Genomic DNA, 20,387 nt, shown 5'->3' on the forward strand with positions numbered 1-20,387 from the left:
AATTTTCATCTCCCAACAGCCTCTACTACAGATAGGGCAGGGGCCATTAACACTCCTTTATTTAACTAAGAGAAAACCTTAACTCGGGGTCACAGGGCCCAAAGCGCAGCTAGGTTTTCTGACTTCTGGGCCAGCACCCTTTCCAAGACACAGCTACCTCTGCTATGGATTTGACACCTCAGCCCCAGTGAGTGCTCTGCCCTTTGCTCATCTCTCTGGGGCTGTGGTTTTGGCTAAAAGTCTGCCTCGGAAACCCCCACCTTACTGTTTGCCAACTGTCTAAGAACCCTAAGTAATCCAGGTCAAATCTATCCCAGCTTTAAGAAATTTGCTTTCCCCACAGTGATTCCAGCTTGTTATCGTGGGCCTGCAAACAGACCCGGCTTTTTCACAGAAGGGCAGTGTTTGTGCTAGTGAGGTGAACAATAATTTACTTTATTGCGTTCTTTTTTCCCCTCCTTCCATCAGGTAAAACGGCCAGCATAGCGTATCAGCTTGCCAAAACAAACTGTGTTTATAACAGCAATGATGTAGTTAGTACTGGTTCTGTGTGACAGCTCTTTTTTCCCTTTACTTTTCTTCTTTCTACTTTAAAAAAAAAAAAATGATGTTTACATAACCTAAATAGGGGACATCAGAGACACGCAGTTTCTCAAAATTGCTCCAAACATTTCAGACCAAGCCCAGGAGCGGGGGATCACCTCCCACCGAGAGGTGCTGGGCTGGTTAGGTTGAGTTTATGGTGGGGAAAGGCTGGCGTCTCCTTCACCAGCCCCACAGCACTGCACGGTCACCACTGCAAGGTCTTTCTATACAGGAGATGGAGCAAGAGGAGACGGCTCTGAAGGAAGGAACTTGATGAGAAGTCGATCATCGCAAGGAGTGAGGGAAAGTCTGGCTCGGGTCTATGATTATGTTCCTCGCTTCATACCGCCTTCTGCTCCGCCCATCTAGGCGCTTTCAGAACACTGATTTGGAGCCATTTTTTTTTTCAACTGTATTTCCTGCTCCTGTTTCTGAAATAGTCTAGCTTTCAATCCAGCTGAGTTTCTCATACCAGTGACACTATTATGGTTTCTTTTTCTCATGGAAATTCCTTCTCCTTGGATTTCTTTCCTCCAGTCTCCACACTTCCAGGTCCTTCCCATCCTAGTTTCCCAACCTCCCCACAAAGGAACTGCTCCTCTCCTTGAAGTCTATGGCACTTTTACTTGTATCTGTTTATGATGTGTCCCTTTGCCTGTTGTACTAGCATCACGAAAATAGGTCAATGTCACTATTATCCACTGAACACTAACTAAGCACTTTATAAACAAGTATTTCATCCTTACAACCACCCCATAAGGTATTTTACTAGTCAGGATAGGCTACTTTTGCTGCAGCAACAACAACCAAGAAAATTTCCCCACTCTTAGTGGCTTAATACAGTAAGGACACCTTATGTTTTACGATCACGTGTGAATCAGCAAGGAACGTCTGCTCATGACGGCTGACAACGCCATCTCCATCTTGAACATTGTTAATTGACAGGTCAGTAATTAAGTACCTTCGCCTGAAATGAAATCTGTTATTTCTCTTCATAGTTTTTTGGCCAGGATTAGTCACATTGCCATAGCTACCACCAGGACAGCTTGTAATCTTCCCCTATGCCTGAAAGATGGAGAGCCATCATGTTGGATGAACACTGTTAATGAGAAGTTCAAATGGGTACTATTATTATCCTCATTTTATAAATGAAGAAACTAAGGCTCGGAGAGGTTAAGGGGTTATTTCAAAATAGTCAGCCAAGATTAAAAAGGAAATCTGCTTTACCCCCAGCCCGAGCTTTCAGGTTCTACACAGTATGGAGGTGCATGTTCCCATCAGCCTGCCAATTCAGTATTTAAAACACATCACCAGCAGGAGGCATGTCTGATTCATCTCTGGACCCCAGTGCCTAGCACAATATTCTGCAGAAAGTCCTATCACATACCTGTTAGATGTTCATGAATTTGTCATTTTGTTTTCACCTTTCTACTTTTCCTCAGAACTCAGCATTCCTAGTAGTGAGTTCTGGTATCAGTTTTAAAATCTCCTTTTTTTTTTTTTTTTTTTTTTTTTTTTTTTTTTTTGTCTTTGTGGCATTTCTTGGGCCGCTCTCGCAGCATATGGAGGTTCCCAGGCTAGGGGTCTAATTGGAGCTGTAGCCACTGGCCTACACCAGAGCCACAACAACTCGAGATCCGAGCCACGTCTGCAACCTGCACCACAGCTCACAGCAACGCTGTGACGGGAACTCCTTAAAATCTCTTTAACAACAGGCAGAAATATTCTTTTTTCAAACTTCCTCATGTATAACTAAGATACTCACCTTCCATCCTAGACTATACTAAAGTGCCCACTATGTCAGCAAGGCTCTTTTCTCAGTAACAGGAATGGAGAATAAGCCTATTGATTTGCATAATACAGCACATTTCATGATACCCTGAGTGCGTGGATTGCCAGGTACTGGACCACAGGCAGGGCATTTGTGCCAAAGATAATGCACAGAAAAAGCCAGTGATTTCCATGTCTTTTTCAAAGCTACAGCAGTCAAGATTCTGGTGAGGTTCTCACTGAATTCACCTGATTTCAGGAGCATGGATGGCATGGAATCCTACTTAAGAAAATCAGTGAAAGCACATCCTCTCAGTAGGAATGGAATACCTGAGTAGCAGTGGAATTCCTGAGTAGGAATTTCTCTTCTTCGATATCCATTACACTGTCTAGGCTCAGTCACTATTCTGTAAGTGGCATCACCGGCGCCATTTTGGTCTTTCTAACTGAAATGTGCTCAGACCCATAAATCGATGTTCCCAAAATGTGATTGGCATGGAAGGAATGACCCTGTGTGGTGTCTGCCAGACAATCTGAGCAGACCACTGGCTCGTCAACCCTATCATGTCCTTGTTAGGCCCCTGGAAAAAGGCAGAATTCTTTCATATTTTAGAGTCCATAAAAATGAACAAAAATGCTTCCATTATGAAGGGTCAGTGCTGTGCTGTACTAGTTGTTAAAATACTTTAATTTTGCCCATATGTAAATAAATGATTTGAAAAAACAAAAATGAAAAGCCAAAACACTATGGCATTTACTTTCCAGGTAATGTTTTGTGTCCTTTTTTTCTTTTGACAACTTTAATTTATTCTCACTTTGAAGATATAAATCTAAACTGTATTTTTTAAAAACTAGATCAAAAGAGTTATGCATTTCAAAATTGATTCACTCTGCACGTTGCCCTTACCAAAGATTACATCAATTTTCTTTCTCACTGAAAGTGTATAAGACTGTTTATACTGTGAACTATTACCGAATTTAAAAATAAAGGCCAATTATGAGCAAGAATGATCTCGTTTAATTTCCAGTTTTAGCTAGGAAATTTCTTACAAGTGTTTTAATACATTTATCCGAAGTCTTAAAATGTGTTTGGGTAAAAATATTAGCAAGAGATATTTTATACCAACAGAATAATTGCCTTTTTTTTTTTTTTTTTGTCTTTTTGCCTTTTCTAGGGTCGCTTCCCATTGGCATATGGAGGTTCCCAGGCTAGGGGTCCAATTGGAGCTGTAGCCCCCAGCCTACGCCAGAGCCACAGCAATGCGGGATCCGAGCCACGTCTGCGACCTACACCACAGCTCACGGCAATGCCGGATCCTTAACCCACTGAGCAAGGCCAGGGATCTTAGGGATCCTGAACCCAAAACCCCATGGTTCCTAGTCAGATTCATTAACCACTGAGCCATGATGGGAACTCCATAATTGTCTGTTATTGAAAAATGTATTAGGACAGATAAAATAATTTTTAAAGTGTCTGTATGTAAGATCAACATGTAATCACTGGTTATCAGTACATTGGAATGATATTAACTAAGCGGTTAAACCGTTGTCTTTGTCTCTTTCTTTTTCCTTTCTTTTCTTTCTTCTTTTCTTTGTCTTTTTACTTTTGACCCCCCTTACCTGTTTCTTCTACTACTCACGCCACACCTCTGGCAACCACAAATCTGTTCTCTGCATCTGTGAGCTTGTGTTTGTTTGCTTGTTTGTTTTAAATTCTACGTAAATAAAAGGGCTAGTGCAGTATTTGTCTTTCCCTGTCTGATTTATCTCACATAACATAATGCCCTCGAGGTCCATCGTGTCTTCACAAATGGCAGGATTTCAAGATCTCAGGGCTAATAATATTTTTTTGTGTACATATACCACAATTCCTTTATCCATTTGTCCATCAGTGGACACTTAGGTTGTTTCCATGTTTGGCTATTGTAAGTACTGCCGCAGTGAACAAGGGGGTACACATATCTTTTTGAATTAGTGTTTTCATTTTTGTGGGATAAATACCCAGAAGTGGAATTGCTGGATCATATGGTAGTTCTATTTCTAATTTTTTGAGGAACCTCCATCCCGTTCCCCATAGTGTTTATACCAATTTACGTTCCCACCAAGAGTGCATGAAAGTTCCCTTTTCTCCACATCTTTACCAACAATTGTTATTTATGGTTTTATTGTCTTTTTGATAATAGCCCTTCTGACAAATGTGAGTTTTGATTTACATTTTCCAGATAATAATGTTGAGTGTATTTCATGTGCCTGCTGGTAACCTGTGTGTCTTTTTTGGGAAAATGTCTATTCATTTCCTCTGCCCATTCTTTAATCACAACATTTAGAGGCTTTTGGCTATTGAGTTGTATGAGCTCTTTATATATTTTGGATATTAGCTCCTTATCAGATACCTGATTTGCAAATATTTTCTCCAATTCAGAAGCCTTCCTTTTTATTTTGTTGTTGGTTCCCTTTGCTGTGCAGAAGCTTTTTAGTTTGAGATGGTCCCACTTGGGTATTTTTGCTTTTGTTGCTTTTAACTTTGGTGTCAGATGTAGAAAATCATCTCCAAAGCCTATGTCAAGGAGCTTACCACTTATGTTTTCTTCTAGGAGTTTTAGGATTTCAGGCCTTATGTTCAAGTCTTTAATCTATTTTGAGTTAATTTCTGTATATATGGTGTAAGAGAGTGGTCGAGTTTCATTTGTTTGCATGTAGCTCTCCTGTTTTCCCAACACCTTTTATTGGCAAGACAGTCCTTTCCCAACTGTATGTTCTTGGCTCCTTTGTCGTAAATTAATTGACCATATATGTGTGGGTTTATATCTGGGCTCTCTCTTCTGTTCCATTGATCTATGTGCCTGTTTTTATGCCAGTACCATACTGTTCTAATTACTGTAGCTTTGTGATAAAGTTTGAAATCAAGGCATAGGATGCCTTCAGCTTTGTTGTACCTTCTCCATATTGCTTGGGCTGTTTGGAATTTTTTGATGGTTCCATACAAATTTTAGGATTATTTGTTCTATTTCTTTGAAAAATGCTAATGCAGTTTCAAGAGGGATTGCATTGAATCTATAGATTGCTCTAGGTAGTATGGATATTTGAACAATATTGATTCTTCCATTTCAATAAGCATGGAGTATCTTTACATTTATTTGTGTCTTCTTCAATTTCTTTCAGGAATGTCTTGTTTTCAGTGTATAGGTCTTTAACCTCATCGGTTAAATTTATTCCTAGGTATTTTATTCTTTTTTGATGCCATTGTAAATGAGATTGTTTTCTTCATTTCTCTATCTGATAGTTTATTATTAATGTATAGAATTACAATAGATTTTTGTGTATTGATTTTATATCCTACAACTTTACTGAATTCATGTAACAATTTTTAAAGGAGTCACTAGGGGTTTCTCTATATAATATCATGTTATCTGCAGGTAGTGACAGTTTTACTTCTTCCTTTCCAATTTGGATGTCTTTTATTTCCTTTTCTTACTTACATGCCCTGGCTAGTACTTTTAATACTATGTCAAATAAAAGTGGCTGATGTGGACATCCTCTCAGATTTTCACTATTGAATATGATGTTATCTGTGAGTTTGTCATATCTGACCTGTACTGTTGAGGTACTTTCCCTCCACACCTGCTTTGTTGAGAGTTTTTATCATAAATGAATGTTGAATTTTGTCAAGTGCTTTTTTGCATCTATAGAGGTGATCATATGACTCTTTTTTTAATGGCTGTACCCATGGCATATGGAAGTTCCTGGGCTGGGGGTCAAATCAGAGTTGCAGCTGCCAGCCTGTGCATGGTGTGTGATCACTTGAATGTATTGCCGAATTCAGTTTGCTAACATTTTGTTGAGGATTATTGCATCTGTTTATCACTGATATTAGCCTGTAATTTTCTTTTCTTTTTTATTTTGTTTTTGTTTCCTTTTTATGGCTGCTCATGCAGCAAATGGAAGTTCCCAGGCTAGGGGTCGAATCAGAGCTGCAGCTTCCAGCATACACCACAGCCACAGTAATGCCAGATCTGAGCTACATCTGTGACCTACACCACAGCTTGTGACAACACCAGATCCTTAACCCACTGAGCAAGGCCAGGGATTGAACCCACATCCTTGCAGACACCATGTTGAGTTCTCCACCCACCGAGCCACAATGGGATCTCCTGTAATTTTCCGTTCTTGTGAGGCCCTTGTCTGGTTTTGGTAGCAGGACAATGATAAAATTACCTTGTAATTTTAAAATGAGTCTAGACAAGTTCCCTCATCTTTTTTACCTTTTTGGAAGAATTTAAGAAGGGTTGGTACTGGTTCTTCTTTGAGTATTTGTAAAATTCAGTAACTTTGTCTGGTCCTGAACTTTTACTTGTTGAAGGTTTTTGATTACAGATTCAATCTCTTTAGTAGTAATTAGTCTTTTCAGAATTTCTGTTTTATAACATTCAGTCTTGGTAGGTTGTATGTTTCTAGAAATTTCTCTCTTTCTTCTAGGTTGTCCAATTTGTTGGCATACAATTTTTTATAATAGTCTCTCAAGATCACTTGTACTTCTGTGGTATCAATTTTAGTACCTCCTTTTGCATTTCTGATTTTATGCATTTGGGTCCTTTCTCTTTTTTCTTAGTGAGTCCAGTGAAGGGCTTATAAATTTAGTTTATCTTTTCAAAGAACCAGATCTTCATTTCATTGATCTTCTCATTGTCTTCTTAGCATCTATTTCATTTATTTCTGTTCTAATCTTTGTTATTTCTTTCCTTCAACCAACTCTGGGCTTCATTCGTTCTTCTTTGTGTCCTTTGTCCTTTCCTTGTAATAAAAACCCTCTGATGGGTTATTGCAGGCAATATTACTTCAGAAGTTTGTCAATTAAAAGACATTGTCATAAAACATAGAATAGAAAACTGAACCACAGGCAAGTTAAATTACGCCAAAGCTAAGGAGCAGTCTTCAAACTCTGAAACTGGAACGCATACGCAGCTGCTGCCACATATGTGAGAAAACAGAATGAGAAGAAAAGGAAAAGAAACTGACTCTCCTTGGCAAAGTCTGAAAAAGGGGGGGGGGGGATATTCGGGGAAGAGAAGGGACATCTGAGCTGTGACTTGAATTATGAGCTAGATTTGCAACACCAAAAACTTTTGTAAAAGTGAGAAGGGCATTCCAGAGTTGTGGCAAGAGTGTGGGATAAACATGGGGGTGGAGCAGATGTGAGGGGGCCAGATGGGTGAGCCTTCTTTCTGTGCTGTGTTCAGACATTTTGACTTTGTGCCGTAGGCGGTGGGGAGCAGCTGAAGCACTTCAAATCTGGGGAGTGATACCACATTAGTATTTTAGAAAGCGGGGGCAAGAAAGAGAAACCAGTCTGGAAAGAGCTTTAAAAACGTATGTGTGTGTGTATGTGTGTGTGTGTGTGTGTGTGTGTGTGTGTGTGTGTGTGTGTGTGTGTGTGTATTTCTTTCTATAGTACTTCATGGTACAAAGTAGAAAATTTGTGGAAAATCGTGCAGCTGCCAACCAACATTTACCAGACTTGGTGGGGCAGGGATGGGGGGGACAGAGCATTTAGAGGCCAGTGTTACCTTCTTCCCAAATAAAGTAAGCAGCCTGAGAGCCAAGCATAGGCCTGATGAGGCCAGTATTTGACAGCTTTTCTCTTCTGTTGCCAAGTAAATACACTTAAGGCCGATGACTTTTGCTCTGGTTTTGCTCAGCGCCCAACCCCTGTAATGAAGGTACTGCCCCCTTGAGGCTCGAGCACAAAAATACATTGGGAAAGAATAAAACTGAATTCCTTTAACTCCCCCTGCCTTGCTTGTGACAGTTCAGCAGTGGGAGGAAGGGTGGTGGCATATAGATTTGGGTACAAATAGCGTCAGTAAGATTGGGTTTGAGTCCTAGCTCTGCAATTGACTACCTCTTTGGGTCGTTTACTTTAACCAACTTCAGCTTCCTCCTCCATAAAATGGAAATAACAATGTCTACCTCACATGGCTGTTGTGAATTAATAATATATATATAGGCTCTTGTTGTTTATCCCCTCTGTGTTTAATAGCTTACATCTGATAAGCCCAGCCTCCCATTCCAAGAGACAAGATCCTGCTGTAGAGCACAGGAGAACTATATCCAATGTCCTATGATACATCACAGTGCAAAGAATATTTTTTAAGAGAGTGTATGTATGTATGTATAAGTGAATCACTTTGCTGTACAGCAGAAATCAATACAACATTGTAAATCAACTATACCTTAATTTTTAAAATTAATTCAATTTTTAAAAAATTAGCAATAGGGAGTTCCCATCGTGGCTCAGTGGAAACAGATCTGACTAGCATCTATGAGGACGCAGGTTCGATCCCTGGCTTCCCTAGGTGGGTTAAAGATCCAGCGTTGCCATGAGCTATGGTGTAGGTTGCAGACGCTGCTCGAATCTGGGGTTGCTGTGGCTGTGGTGTAGGCCAGCGGCTGTAGCTCCGGTTCAGCCCCTAGCCTGGGAACCTCCATATGCCATGGCTGCGGCCCTTTAAAAAAAAAGACAAAAAAAATTTTAAATGTATGTAACATGCTTGTACATAGTTGGCATTCAATAACCAGTAGATATTGTTTATTTATTAGTGTCTTTCATTAAATACTCACTCTTAGTTCATTGACAGTTTTGCAAAAAAGATTCAGAGGCTCTGAAGAAGCATTTCAGCTCCCCACAGAAGCACCGAATAGATCTTGTTTAAACCATTCACATTGCCTAGGAGAGTGAGATTCTTCTGTCCCTGCGTGACTCATGTTCTTTGATAACCGTTTCATCAAGGGGAATGAAACAGCTTGCACTGGTGCCAAAAGGAAAACCCCAGGATCCTGATCTCTGTGGTGGGGTGCAGGGTCTAACAAAGCCTACACAAGTAAGTGAGAGAGAAAGCCCAGAACAGCCCCTTCCACCTCCTGGTCGGGCAAACCCATCAGCTAATTGAGGAAGGACTCACATATATAGATGCAAGGACAACAGAAAACAAGAATCAATCCATGTGGCAACGAGTTTAGCGGGATTTGTCCTTACTGGCCCCCAAATGTGAGAGCATGTTACATTATTCATAATCATCTCAGCACCATGTTGCAGTTGTTGGCAATTATCTTTTGTCAGGGAGTCAAAGAACTCTTTGCAACATGTTGGCTTTCCTTCAGTGAATAAGGGAGAAGAGCTTTGGTCAATCCTCTGTTGTATTTCCAGCCTGTCAGGATTATTAGAAGATAGGATATCTTGTCCTGATGTTCCTCTGTATGTACTTTCTCCTGCAGCCTTTGTTAAAATCTGGGAAGGGACAGCGCTCCACTGAGAATCATAAAAGGATGAGTTGAGATGGACTTTGCCTTAGCGATGTTTATTGAACCATTAGTGCATTTCACGGAACTCCAGCTTCTTTTCCTGGTCCTTTATTTCTTTAGTCTAGTCACGTTCATTTTTCTTTCAATTTGGGAGGGGAAAAAATGGTTTTGCCATTCCAATTTTAAGGTTATAGTCTTCCTTTTTAGTCAATGCAAGAAATATAGTTACTAGGAATAAATGAATGCTAGTTAATGTTAGTTAATAACCAGTGTAATCACCCTCTGTATCATTTCAGTACTGTTTCTGTTGCCCTAATTCTCTCTTTGATTTTTTTAAATTTAGAGTTACTTGCTTTCAGCATTAAAAAGTTTTAGAGTGGAAATCATAGTGATCACATCGTATATACATAGTGTCTAAAAACAATATGTAATGGCGGTATTAATAAAATGTGTGGTAGCTTACAATTAAAGAAGGCCAGGACTTACGGTTTAAGCTTCATGGGCATTATTTATTCACACACACACACACTCAATCACTTGCAAACTCCATAACTATAAAATATTTCTCAGGAGTTCCCACTGTGACTCAGAGGTAACGAACCCAACTAGTATCCACAAGGACACAGGTTTCATCCCCAGCCTCCCTCATGGGTTAAGGATCCAGCATCTCCATGAGCTGTGGTGTAGGTCGCAGTTGCGGCAATGCTGTGGCTGTGGTGTAGACCTGCAGCTTTGGCTCTGATTCAACCCCTGGCCTGGGAACTTCTGTATGCCACAGGTACAGAATATATGTGTGTATGTATATATATATATATATATATAGAGAGAGAGAGAGAGAGAGAGAGAGAGAGAGAGAGAAATAATCATATATATGTAACTTCTCACATGAGGAGCTAAATTTGGAGAACTAAGACTTGCTTAAGATCAAGGAACAGAAGACAGTGACCCAAGAGTGTGGTCTTTCAATGGCCTTTTCCACTTTAGTTCCCAAGGGACCCCTGAAGGCCTGCAATACCACCTTGAAGGAAGGGACCTTGTCTTATCTTTGCACCCAGTTCCTAGCACAGAACAGAATGGAATAAGGGGTGACGTGGCTAGCACTTTATTTTAGGAAGGTAAATCTGGCAAGGATGAGTGGGATGGAAAGAACAGGGAATGATTGGTGGCATTGCAGAGCAGTTTACGTGGTATTACAATAACACCGAAAAAGAAAGGAGTTAATGAGATCATGAACAAGGGGGCGGCATGGAGAAAAGCAAAGATGCAATGAAGGTGAAAGAGATTCGGAAAGAGTGAGTCTGTGTGTAGGGAGTGAGGAGTGCCAGGTCCTTGGATAAATATTCATGGAGCAAATACTTCAGAGCATCATCTATGTGCCAAGATCTATTCTAGATACTGGGAATACAACAGTGAATAGAGCTTATGTTCTTATTGGAGGATGTACGAGGCAGGGTTCTCCAGAGAGCCACCATATTCCACTATGTATTCTCAAAGGATTGCCTCATCTGATTGTAGGTGCTGACGAGCCTGAAATCTGCAGGGCAGGCCTTCAGGCTGGAAACACTGAGCAGGGGTTGATGCTGCCATCTCAAGGCAGGGTTTTTTCTTCCTCAGGGAAACTTCAGTTTTTGCTCATAAGGCTCTTCAACTGATTAGATCAGGCCCACCCAGATTGTTTAAACTAACCTCCTTTATTTAAAGTCAACTGATTATATGGGGTTCCTGTTGTGGCACAGCGGAAACGAATCCAACTAGGAACCATGATGTTGCAGGTTCGATCCCTGGTCTCGCTCAGTGGGTTAAGGATCTGGGATTGCCATGAGCCATGATGTAGGTTAAAGACACAGCTTGGATCACGAGTTTCTGTGGCTCTGGCGTTGGCCAGCGGCTACAGCTCTGATTCAACCCTTAGCCTGGGAACCTCCATATGCCGCGAATGTGGCCCTAAAAAGCAAAAATAAATAAATAAGAATAAAGTCAACTGATTGTAGACATTAATCACATCTACAGAATACCATAAATTAGTGTTTGATTGAATAAATGGTTCCGTAGCCTACAAACTAACACATAAAACTAACCCTTACAGAGGCGATGTCAGAATGACCAGTGCAAAGAGAGAAATCACTCAGGGTATAAGAACTGACTTCTGTAGGAGAGAGACTTGGGGAAACCTTCTCTGTAGGCATAGATAGGTCTTCATCTCAGAGATGAGGCAGATGAGACTGCAGGATATTAAGTGACTTATTTAGGCTAAAACAGCTGAAGATTGACCCTGCGGTCTGTCTTTCTGACTCTACTGTTTGCGCAGGAAACACAACAGAGCCTACATCTCAGGAATGGTCAAAAGGACCAGAATGTTTGATTCCCCCCACACACACCCCCCCAGAAGGAACACTAGCGAGTGAGAATATTTTGATTTTGAACTTGTTTTCTGAATGTGGAGCCTGAACTTAAAGAGGTCGATTATTATTTTGGGGTGAGGGGTGCAGAGGACACTTCATCCAGCGTCAGCTTCTCCCTCATGCTGCTGCACAGGGGCTGGTCTTCTCCCCAGGCCGAACTCAGGGCTTTTATACCAGCCAGTCATTCTGCCCGGAAGACTGGGTTTGGGTAGCCCTCAGGTCTGAGCTTGGGCACCTCATCAGGGAAACTTCCTCTGTGCATCCAAACTAGGATACATCTCCCAGTTACAAGCTCCCTGTCAACTCTGTGTCCTTCCAATGTGATACTTAGCCCTGTTACCATTAGGTAGTTTATTTATATTTTATTATTTTACTGGTGTCTCCCTCTCCCATTATACTCCCGAAGGGAAGGAGCCAAATCCGTATGATGCTGATTTCCCAGTGAGGGGCACAGTCCTTGGCTGATACTCCTTGTCAGATGGATGCATGGATAAAGGAATGAATGAATGTGATCCATACCTTCTAACAGTAAACCTGTAGGGCATGCTGAACAGTCATCTGGAAATACATGACACATCCAGGGGGCTCCTCCCCTTTTCCTCATCCCCAGTGCCATCATATCCTATACACAGCTAACCCCGTCCTTGGCACGTGGATTCCTGTCTATGTGCACTTCAGAGGTGGCACTTCCTGAACTCATCTCTAATTTGTGGCATCCTTTGGAAGCATTTGAGCCTAAAGCCTTCTAAACACAAAGAAAACTGTAGAGCTGTTAGAACAATAGAAGACAGAAGTGAGGGAAGAGAGGGAAAGATTCCAGGAATAGCACAGCACGGAGGAGAGAGCGTTGGGCAAGGATAGTGTGTCCTCAGGACACCCTTGAACTTAAGACAGACGGTTCTCTCTCTTCTTGCCCCAGGCAGGACCTTCTGACTGCTTCTGCCTGGGATCTGGAGTCTTGTGAGAAGACAGATTTCTGACTCATGCAGTCCCGGACCCCTCTGAGGGGTTCTTATGAGCCAAGTTGAGAGGAAGTTTCGTTAGGAACCCCCACTCCCGCGCCTACGAAATGCCCCCGTTCTCCTGCCACTCGGAGCGAGGCTCCTGAGGGCTGGTGTGTGAGACAGCAGTAGCGTTGGGCACATCAGCTGTACAAACGGTAAAGCTTCCAGTCCCTTTCCCTCTGGCTTCCAGTCCCTTTCCCTCTGGCTTCTGACAGCCACCAGGCATAACAATTTAAAATGTCCCTTGTGCTGTGAAATGCTTCCGGGAGTTCTTCTGCCCTTTTGCGTGAGACCCCAGATATCGACGGAAGTGAGGCTTTATTTTGCAGTTGTCTTCCAACTGTGAGAGAAAGAAATTCTGGATTGATTTAAAGGTAGCAACTCTCAGGTTATCCTGAAAGATCTGTGCATGTTTCCCCACTTGCCTTCTTTCCATTAAATGTTCTTCCTGGCCAGAAAGAGAGAAATGTCACTCTTTCTACATTCTCTACATTTTCTGAAACGTGGGAGACTCAGCTGCGAATCATAGAGGACCCTCCTGGGATTCAGACAGATGTTGATGTATCACCACAGGGTTGTGCAGGAAGCGCTTTGGCCCAGGTGTTCGGAGCTTTAGGTCCGAGTCTTGGATCTGCCACTAAGCAGTGGGTGACCTTGGTCAAGGCTCTGGGCTGTAGTGGACTAGGTGGTCTCCGCAGTTACCACCGCACTAAGATGTATGGTTCTCATTGCAGGCATCTTTTCCACAAGTCCTGTGTTGACCCCTGGCTTCTAGACCATCGCACCTGTCCCATGTGCAAGATGAACATTCTTAAAGCCCTAGGGATCCCGGTAAGCACAGCCCAGCCTCCAGCCTCGTAATGTCTGTCTTTCTGCATTACCCGCAAAGCAGGGAGGAAACATCAAACCTGGATTTTCTGTGTCTCCTTAGTCCCACAGCAGAGGCGTCATCTAGTGAGAGCCTTCCCACATCTCAACACGTTCCTCCTCTCACTTTTTCTCAGTCTGAGCACCTCTCACCATGACCATTGTATTTGTCCGTGAGTTGAGACGCCACCCCCAGCAGCTCTAAGCTCCCCTCCTGGGCCACAGTGTGTGAGCAGGTGGGGTACTGGCAGGGGCCTCCTGGGGCAGCCGTACATCAATGACCTCCTGTTCTTGGCCCTGCATTGTCCTCGAGCAGACCCGCACCCCTCATTTCTGGACATTGCCCCTCAATCACCCGGCTTCCAGAGGAAAACGCACTCTCCCAGCAAGGGGAGGGGAGGCCAGCTGCTGGAAATCTGGCTCAGGGCCTCTGCTGAACTCAGATCTCTGTGGAGAACTTGAGCAAAAGCAGGAAACCAGAGCCAGAACCACTTGATTCTAGTGCTACCATGAGGCTGGCGCCCTCAGATATGTGTTTTATCAAATTTAGTCTCTCCCCCAACGCAAAGAGAGTCCTCCCCACCCGCCCAGCTGGCCGGCCTGATGCTCCAGGGAAAGACTTTGCCAGAACCAGACCAAGCAGAGGCCACAGGCTACGTTAGTGAGTGACCAGCTGCTGTGATGAGGGCAGGAAGCAAGCCAGGCCACCCGATCGGCGGGCCACAGAGAGAGATGAGGGAAAAACACAGGCACTGTCTGAAAGAAGCCCGACAAACAGGATACAGAGACCTGCCTCCCCTGCCCCCCTCACTTTGCTACCACCTCCCTCTTGTCACTCCTCATGACTAATGGCAAAGAATAAATAGAATATTTAAAGTCCTAAGATGTCACTGCAGAAGAAAGGATCAGATCAGATATCAAAGGCTTTCTTTAATGCCAAAGGACTAATTATCCGGGAAGATCAGAGTGACTGTTCGAGAGAACACACCTGCAGGTCATGGGTTGGCTGAATTTTCTACCCCGTTCCAGCTGCCTCCATGCCAGCTGTGTGCTGATGTTTTGCAGTCGATACACCAAACACAAATCAACTCGTGTGACTATAGCTTTGAGCTAGCTTTTGAGAAGCAACGCATTCTATTCTGAGACTGGAGTTGTAAATACGTACTACACTCAAGGTGAAAATCAATGACAGTGAACATGAAACCTTAGTAAAAAACCCGATATCTCGATCAGATATAGTGACTTAGAAAATTAAACTCAGTGTTTTTTTTTTTTTTTTTGTTTTTTTTTTTTTTTTTTTTTTGTCTTTTGTCTTTTTAGGGCCACACCCTTGGCCTATGGAAGTTCCCAGGCTAGGGGTCTAATCCGAGCTGTAGCTGCTGGCCTACGCCAGAGCCACAGCAACACCAGATCTGAGCCACATCTGCGACCTACACCACAGCCCACAGGAACACCGGATCTTTAACCCACTGAGGGAGGCCAGGAATCAAACCCACAACCTCATGGTTCCTGCACCATGACAGAAACTCCTAAACTCAGTGTTTTCACATTTCACATTTCTGGCTCTAACTGGTTCTTACCAGGGAGGAGGAAAATGTATGTACCTACGAGTGCTTGTGTGTGTGTGTGTGTGTGTGTGTGTGTGTGTGTGTGTGTGTCAGATTGGTTTCCAAAATCTTTTTTTTGTTGTTGTTTTTTTGCCATTTCTAGGGCCGCTCCTGCGGCATATGGAGATTCCCAGGCTAGGGGTCTAATCGGAGCTGTAGCTGCCAGCCTATGCCAGAGCCACAGCAACGCAGGATCCGAGCCTCGTCTTCGATCTACACCACAGCTCATGGCAACGTCAGACCCTTAACCCACTGAGCAAGGTCAGGATCGAACCCACAACCTCATGGTTCCTAGTCGGATTCATTAACCACTGAGCCACGACAGGAACTCCCTGGTTTCCAAAATCTTTAGCATGCCTACAATTAAAGATCGACAGTCATACCATTTAACCTCATTCCTATTGCTTAGGATATCTTCAAAACTCCCAATTGTCGATCCCTGTTCTCTGTGGTCCAGACAATGAAACCAAACTACCCCAGGGGTTGAATTTTGTACTAAATAGCATTTGAGTCCAGACTTTCCTGGGGAGGTAGAACTTCTCCAAACTCTACTTGTAAATGACTCAAGAATACAGCTAGTAACTGTTTTTAAAAGAGAATTATTGGGTGTCTTTTTCACTGACTTCCAAAACAAATAACATTTTGCCTTTAAGCAGCTGGGCATCCTGGCCATGGTTTGATGCCTAGATAGGAACTTTTCTTAGCACTCTTGACTTCCAGAAAAATAAATAAACATCAGAAGCATCTTTGGATTTCAGCCAGGATTTTTTTTTTTTCTGGCCATGCCCACATCTTATAGAAGTTCCTGGGCCAGGGATCGAACCTGAGCCACAGCAGCAGCCCAAGCCATTGCAGAGACAACGCTGACTCCTTAACCCACTGCACCACAAGGGAGTTCCTTACCAAGGATTCTTAAAGGCCAGCTGAACAGGAATGTGACATGCACCCACTCTCACCCCAGGGAGAAGAGCACCATCTGTGAAGAAGGCAGGTGCAGAGGCTGCTTCTCAATGAAGCGCTGAGGCATATGGCGGCAGCTCATGCCTTCCTGAGTCTTTTCTGGTTTTGTCCTAGAGGATGGAGTCTGGATCTGGGCAGACCTCTGGGTGGCACTCTGCTCCTCCTTTCACCATTGGGTAACACCATGCCTAAATCATACCAAAGAGAGGATATTTTTACTCCATTCCTCTAACTGTCCATGTAAACGGACAGGCCTTCTCGGTTAGAAAACTGTGACCCTCTTCCTGCAACTCAAAGAAACCGTTTTACAATTTCCCCAAACCCCTTTAACCCCATTCCTTCTTAATCAAAGAAACTGAAAAGAGCCTGTCAGTCCCTTGTAACTGGTGCCTGTTGGTCCTTAGTCCCCGTATCCTTGACTCATGCCAACAGCTCAGTAAGTGTTTGTGGCACTGTCACCCTTCAGAGGGCGAAGGCTGCCAGTCACCGAATTGCTAAAATTCACCCTGATCCTCCTTTGAACGTTGTCAACTCACCAAAGACTCAGTTATAATCCTGATCCACTAAATTGTCCAAACACAGGTTCTTGTGTCCCATTTGGGTCATCATTTGGCTGTTTTTAACTGAATAGCCCTGGGCCTGCCCATGCTGAGAGGCACATGAAAAGAAGGGGAAAGCTAAGAGCTGGGGCCATTTTCATTTTGTAAGTGGATTTCTCCACAATGAGCTGAAGAATAAGAGCACAATCGCGGATTGTGAAATTCCCACTCAGTGGTGTCTTTTTCCATTATATTTTGCCAAGAGAAATAACATACTGAACAGAAAGGGGTCAGGGGAGCCCTTTATCATCAGAGTTTTTTCATCCCTTTGTCTGCACTCAAGCGCCTCACCCTCTGTCCTCTTCAGTCGGGTCTGGGGGTGTCTTTGTAGGATGACAGGCCATCGGTAAGCTCCTGTAAGGGACCACATGACACGGGCTTTCTTATCCCAGCAAACACTTTTCCTGATTGCTATTATTCTGGTATGAATAGGATGGTTGTTAACAAATAGAAAATCCCAGGTAGCTGTTGGATTTTTCACATCCCTAACTCTTTAGCAGTTGCTTTATTTGAAGAGTTTCCCTGCCAACCTGAATTTGAATCCCTATATGGGGTTCACACCCAGATGCTGCTTGACCTCGTCTAGAAAACATTATGACTGTAATTTCTCTTAAGACTATATGTATATATATCAGGTTTCTTTTCAAAATATTATTCTATTTGAGGAACCATGTTGAGCGATATAAACTGTGAGGTTCTGTAAGGTTGTCTATTAAACAGTATTTCTAAGCCGGATTCGTCATGCCTGCTCCACTAACCATCTCCCTGAGCTCACTCGCTCTTTCTCTTTTCCTCTCCCTGCTCAGTTAAAGACACAACACTGTCCATGAAGTAAAAACAAACACTGTGCATAAACATTAATAAAATAAAGGCGTAAAAAGAGAAAAGAAAGAAAGCACAAACCAGATCCATAAGCGAAGTCAACATTTTGAGAAATATGTCCATTATTATTGCATTTACAGTTGCATTCAGACGTTTATGGCTCAAAGAACACCCAGCACTGTATCCATCTAGGGAAATCTTTTCCTTCCTGATACCCACAAAGAGTTGGTTCTGCTTAGGAGCCTCTTTACCAAGTGCAGGAAAGCAAAAGAAATTATGTTTTCCTCTGCCCTCCTAGGTTCTACAGCTGGGCCCTGTAAAACAGACCCCTAAAAGACAGATTAACAGGAGAAAATCAGACAGCCGTTTGTGAACACATCCATTCTGCATGCACCTAGGAGCACTTGGTGATGAATGACTCAAAGGGCTGGTCGGAAATTGGGCTTATTTAGAATCTTCCAAAAAGGGCCATACATTTTTAGAGAATGGAAGAGGACTTCGAGTTTCCAGGACAGCAAATCGTGGGAAGGTAAAGACATGGCAAAACCAGGGGCAGATACAGGCATGTTAGGTGTATGACAGGTTCCATGTTGGTGTCCACTTCCCGTCGCTGGTGATAAGAATGTTCTTTTCTTCCTGTTACAAATTTCTATTCTGCTTTTAGGCAAATAGGGGAGGACAGAGAGCTTTTCTTTACCCACTTCTCCAATGTTTCAGCTAAAAACAATCCTATGCTAACGTAGCATATGTTGGGGTAACATATTCTGCTTCCCTTCAATGGGTAGCACAGAAATTGAGTTTTTAGAGTATTTTCTCAAATCGTTCTTTAATTGGTCTAGGATCTGGGCAGATGCTAGCATCAAAAGTTTTCAGAGCAGTGAATTGAGACTCAGATAAAATTTTCAAATCGACATTTACTGAGCACTTAAAAATTGTCAGGCATTGTGTGAGGGTGTGGAATTCAAGATCAATATAGTTGATTCACTTTAAAAAGCTTATGTTAGAGTTCCTATTGTGGCTCAGCAGGTTAAAAACCCTACAAAGTGTCCATGAGGATTCAGGTTTGATCCCTGGCCTTTCTCAGTGGGTTAAGGATCCAGCGTTGACACAAGCTGCTGTGCAGGTCATAGATGCCACTTGGATCTAGCATTGCTGTGGGTGTGGCGTAGGCTGGCAGCTATAGCTCTGATTCCACCCCTAGCCTGGAAACTTCCATATGCAATGGGTGCAGAACTAAAAAAAAAAAAAAAAAAAGCTTGTGTCTTACTAGTATGTAGAATCTATGTGGAACAGAAACAGGGAACAGATATTGGGAGTTGCTGGAGGCAGGGGTTGGGGGTAAGTGACATGGATGAGGTGATAGAAAGGTGCAAACTTCCAGGTGTAAGTCAAATAAGTTATGAGGATGTAAGGCACAGCATGGTTAGTTAACCATGGTTAGTATAGTTAACAAATACTATTATATATTTGAAAGTTGCTGCAAGAGTAGATCTTAAAAGTTCTCATCACAAGAAAAAAAACTCTGTAACCGTGTGAGGTAATGGATATTAACTAAATTGACTGTGGTGATCATTTTGCAATAGATACATATATCAGATCATTCTGTTGTACACCTTAAACTAATACACTAAGTCCATCAGGTATATCAATTATATCTCAATAAAACTGGAATTTTTAAAAAAAAAAAAAGCTTGTGGATTAGTAGAGTGAGTCAGACACAGTAACAAGTGACCATAACAGAGTGGGAGAAGGGTTAAAAGAGTTACAGCATCAAAGATGATGGCCTGGGAGGAGCACTGCTTAGAAAAGGGACATTTGGCCTGGGAATTGAAGGATGATTAGGAGTTCACCAGGGTTAGTTTGAGACCTTGGGATGAGAGTGGAAGGGGATAAAGTCATCGCAAGTAGAAGAACAGCAGATGCTAAAGCCCCGAGACAGAGAATATATGGTGTATTCTGTGTGCTTCCAGAGGCTGAAGGTCAGGCCAGAAAAACAGGCTGGGGTCAGACTGTATAGTGCCTGTTTTGCTCTACTAAGGAGCTTGTAATTCATTCTTTAGGAGAAAATCAGACCTACGTTTTTTAAAAAGAGTCCTCATGTTAGAAAGAGGAGAATGCAGCATGCCAGGGCAGAAGCTAGAGGGACATTGAGAGACTAGTAATGGGTGAGAAATGTTCAGAGCGTACCTGCTCACGTCCAATATCTCAGTCAGTAAATCTGGTGTATTGGTCATTCAGGGAGTTGACTTTGGACACCTCAAATTTCGGTGCATTGGCTCACTGCCAATCGAGAGGGGAAAAGGAGAAGAAAGTAAAGGGAATACAGGGGGGAAGGGGGTGGGTAGAATTTGAGGGTTTTGTGGGATGATGGAGATTTCTAGCTGACTGTTGAAAACACAAGTGTGGGGCTCAGGAAACTGACTTAAGAGAGGAAATCGAGGGCGGGAGTCCTGCTATTGGCATTTCTTGCTC

At 42.8% G+C, this 20,387-nt stretch overlaps 1 protein-coding gene across 2 annotated transcripts in view; it reads left to right on the top strand.

The window, feature by feature from the left end:
* Window positions 1-20,387, top strand: part of RNF150 (ring finger protein 150) — a 248,337-nt gene that overhangs the window by 173,710 nt on the left and 54,240 nt on the right. The window contains exon 5 of one of the 2 annotated variants that reach the window (XM_084972820.1): window positions 13,795-13,891. The exons of the other annotated variant lie outside the window; for it this stretch is intronic. Within the exon in view, the coding sequence (XP_084828946.1) occupies window positions 13,795-13,891 (97 nt within the window). The remainder of the gene's footprint in view (window positions 1-13,794; window positions 13,892-20,387) is intronic. 2 annotated transcript variants of the gene reach the window in all.

Source organism: Sus scrofa, chromosome 8, assembly GCF_054392235.1.
Source record: "Sus scrofa isolate SSC_HxYL_T2T_F1_AM1 chromosome 8, Sscrofa_HxYL_maternal_Yorkshire_Landrace_v2.0, whole genome shotgun sequence".
Taxonomy (NCBI): Eukaryota; Metazoa; Chordata; class Mammalia; order Artiodactyla; family Suidae; genus Sus; species Sus scrofa.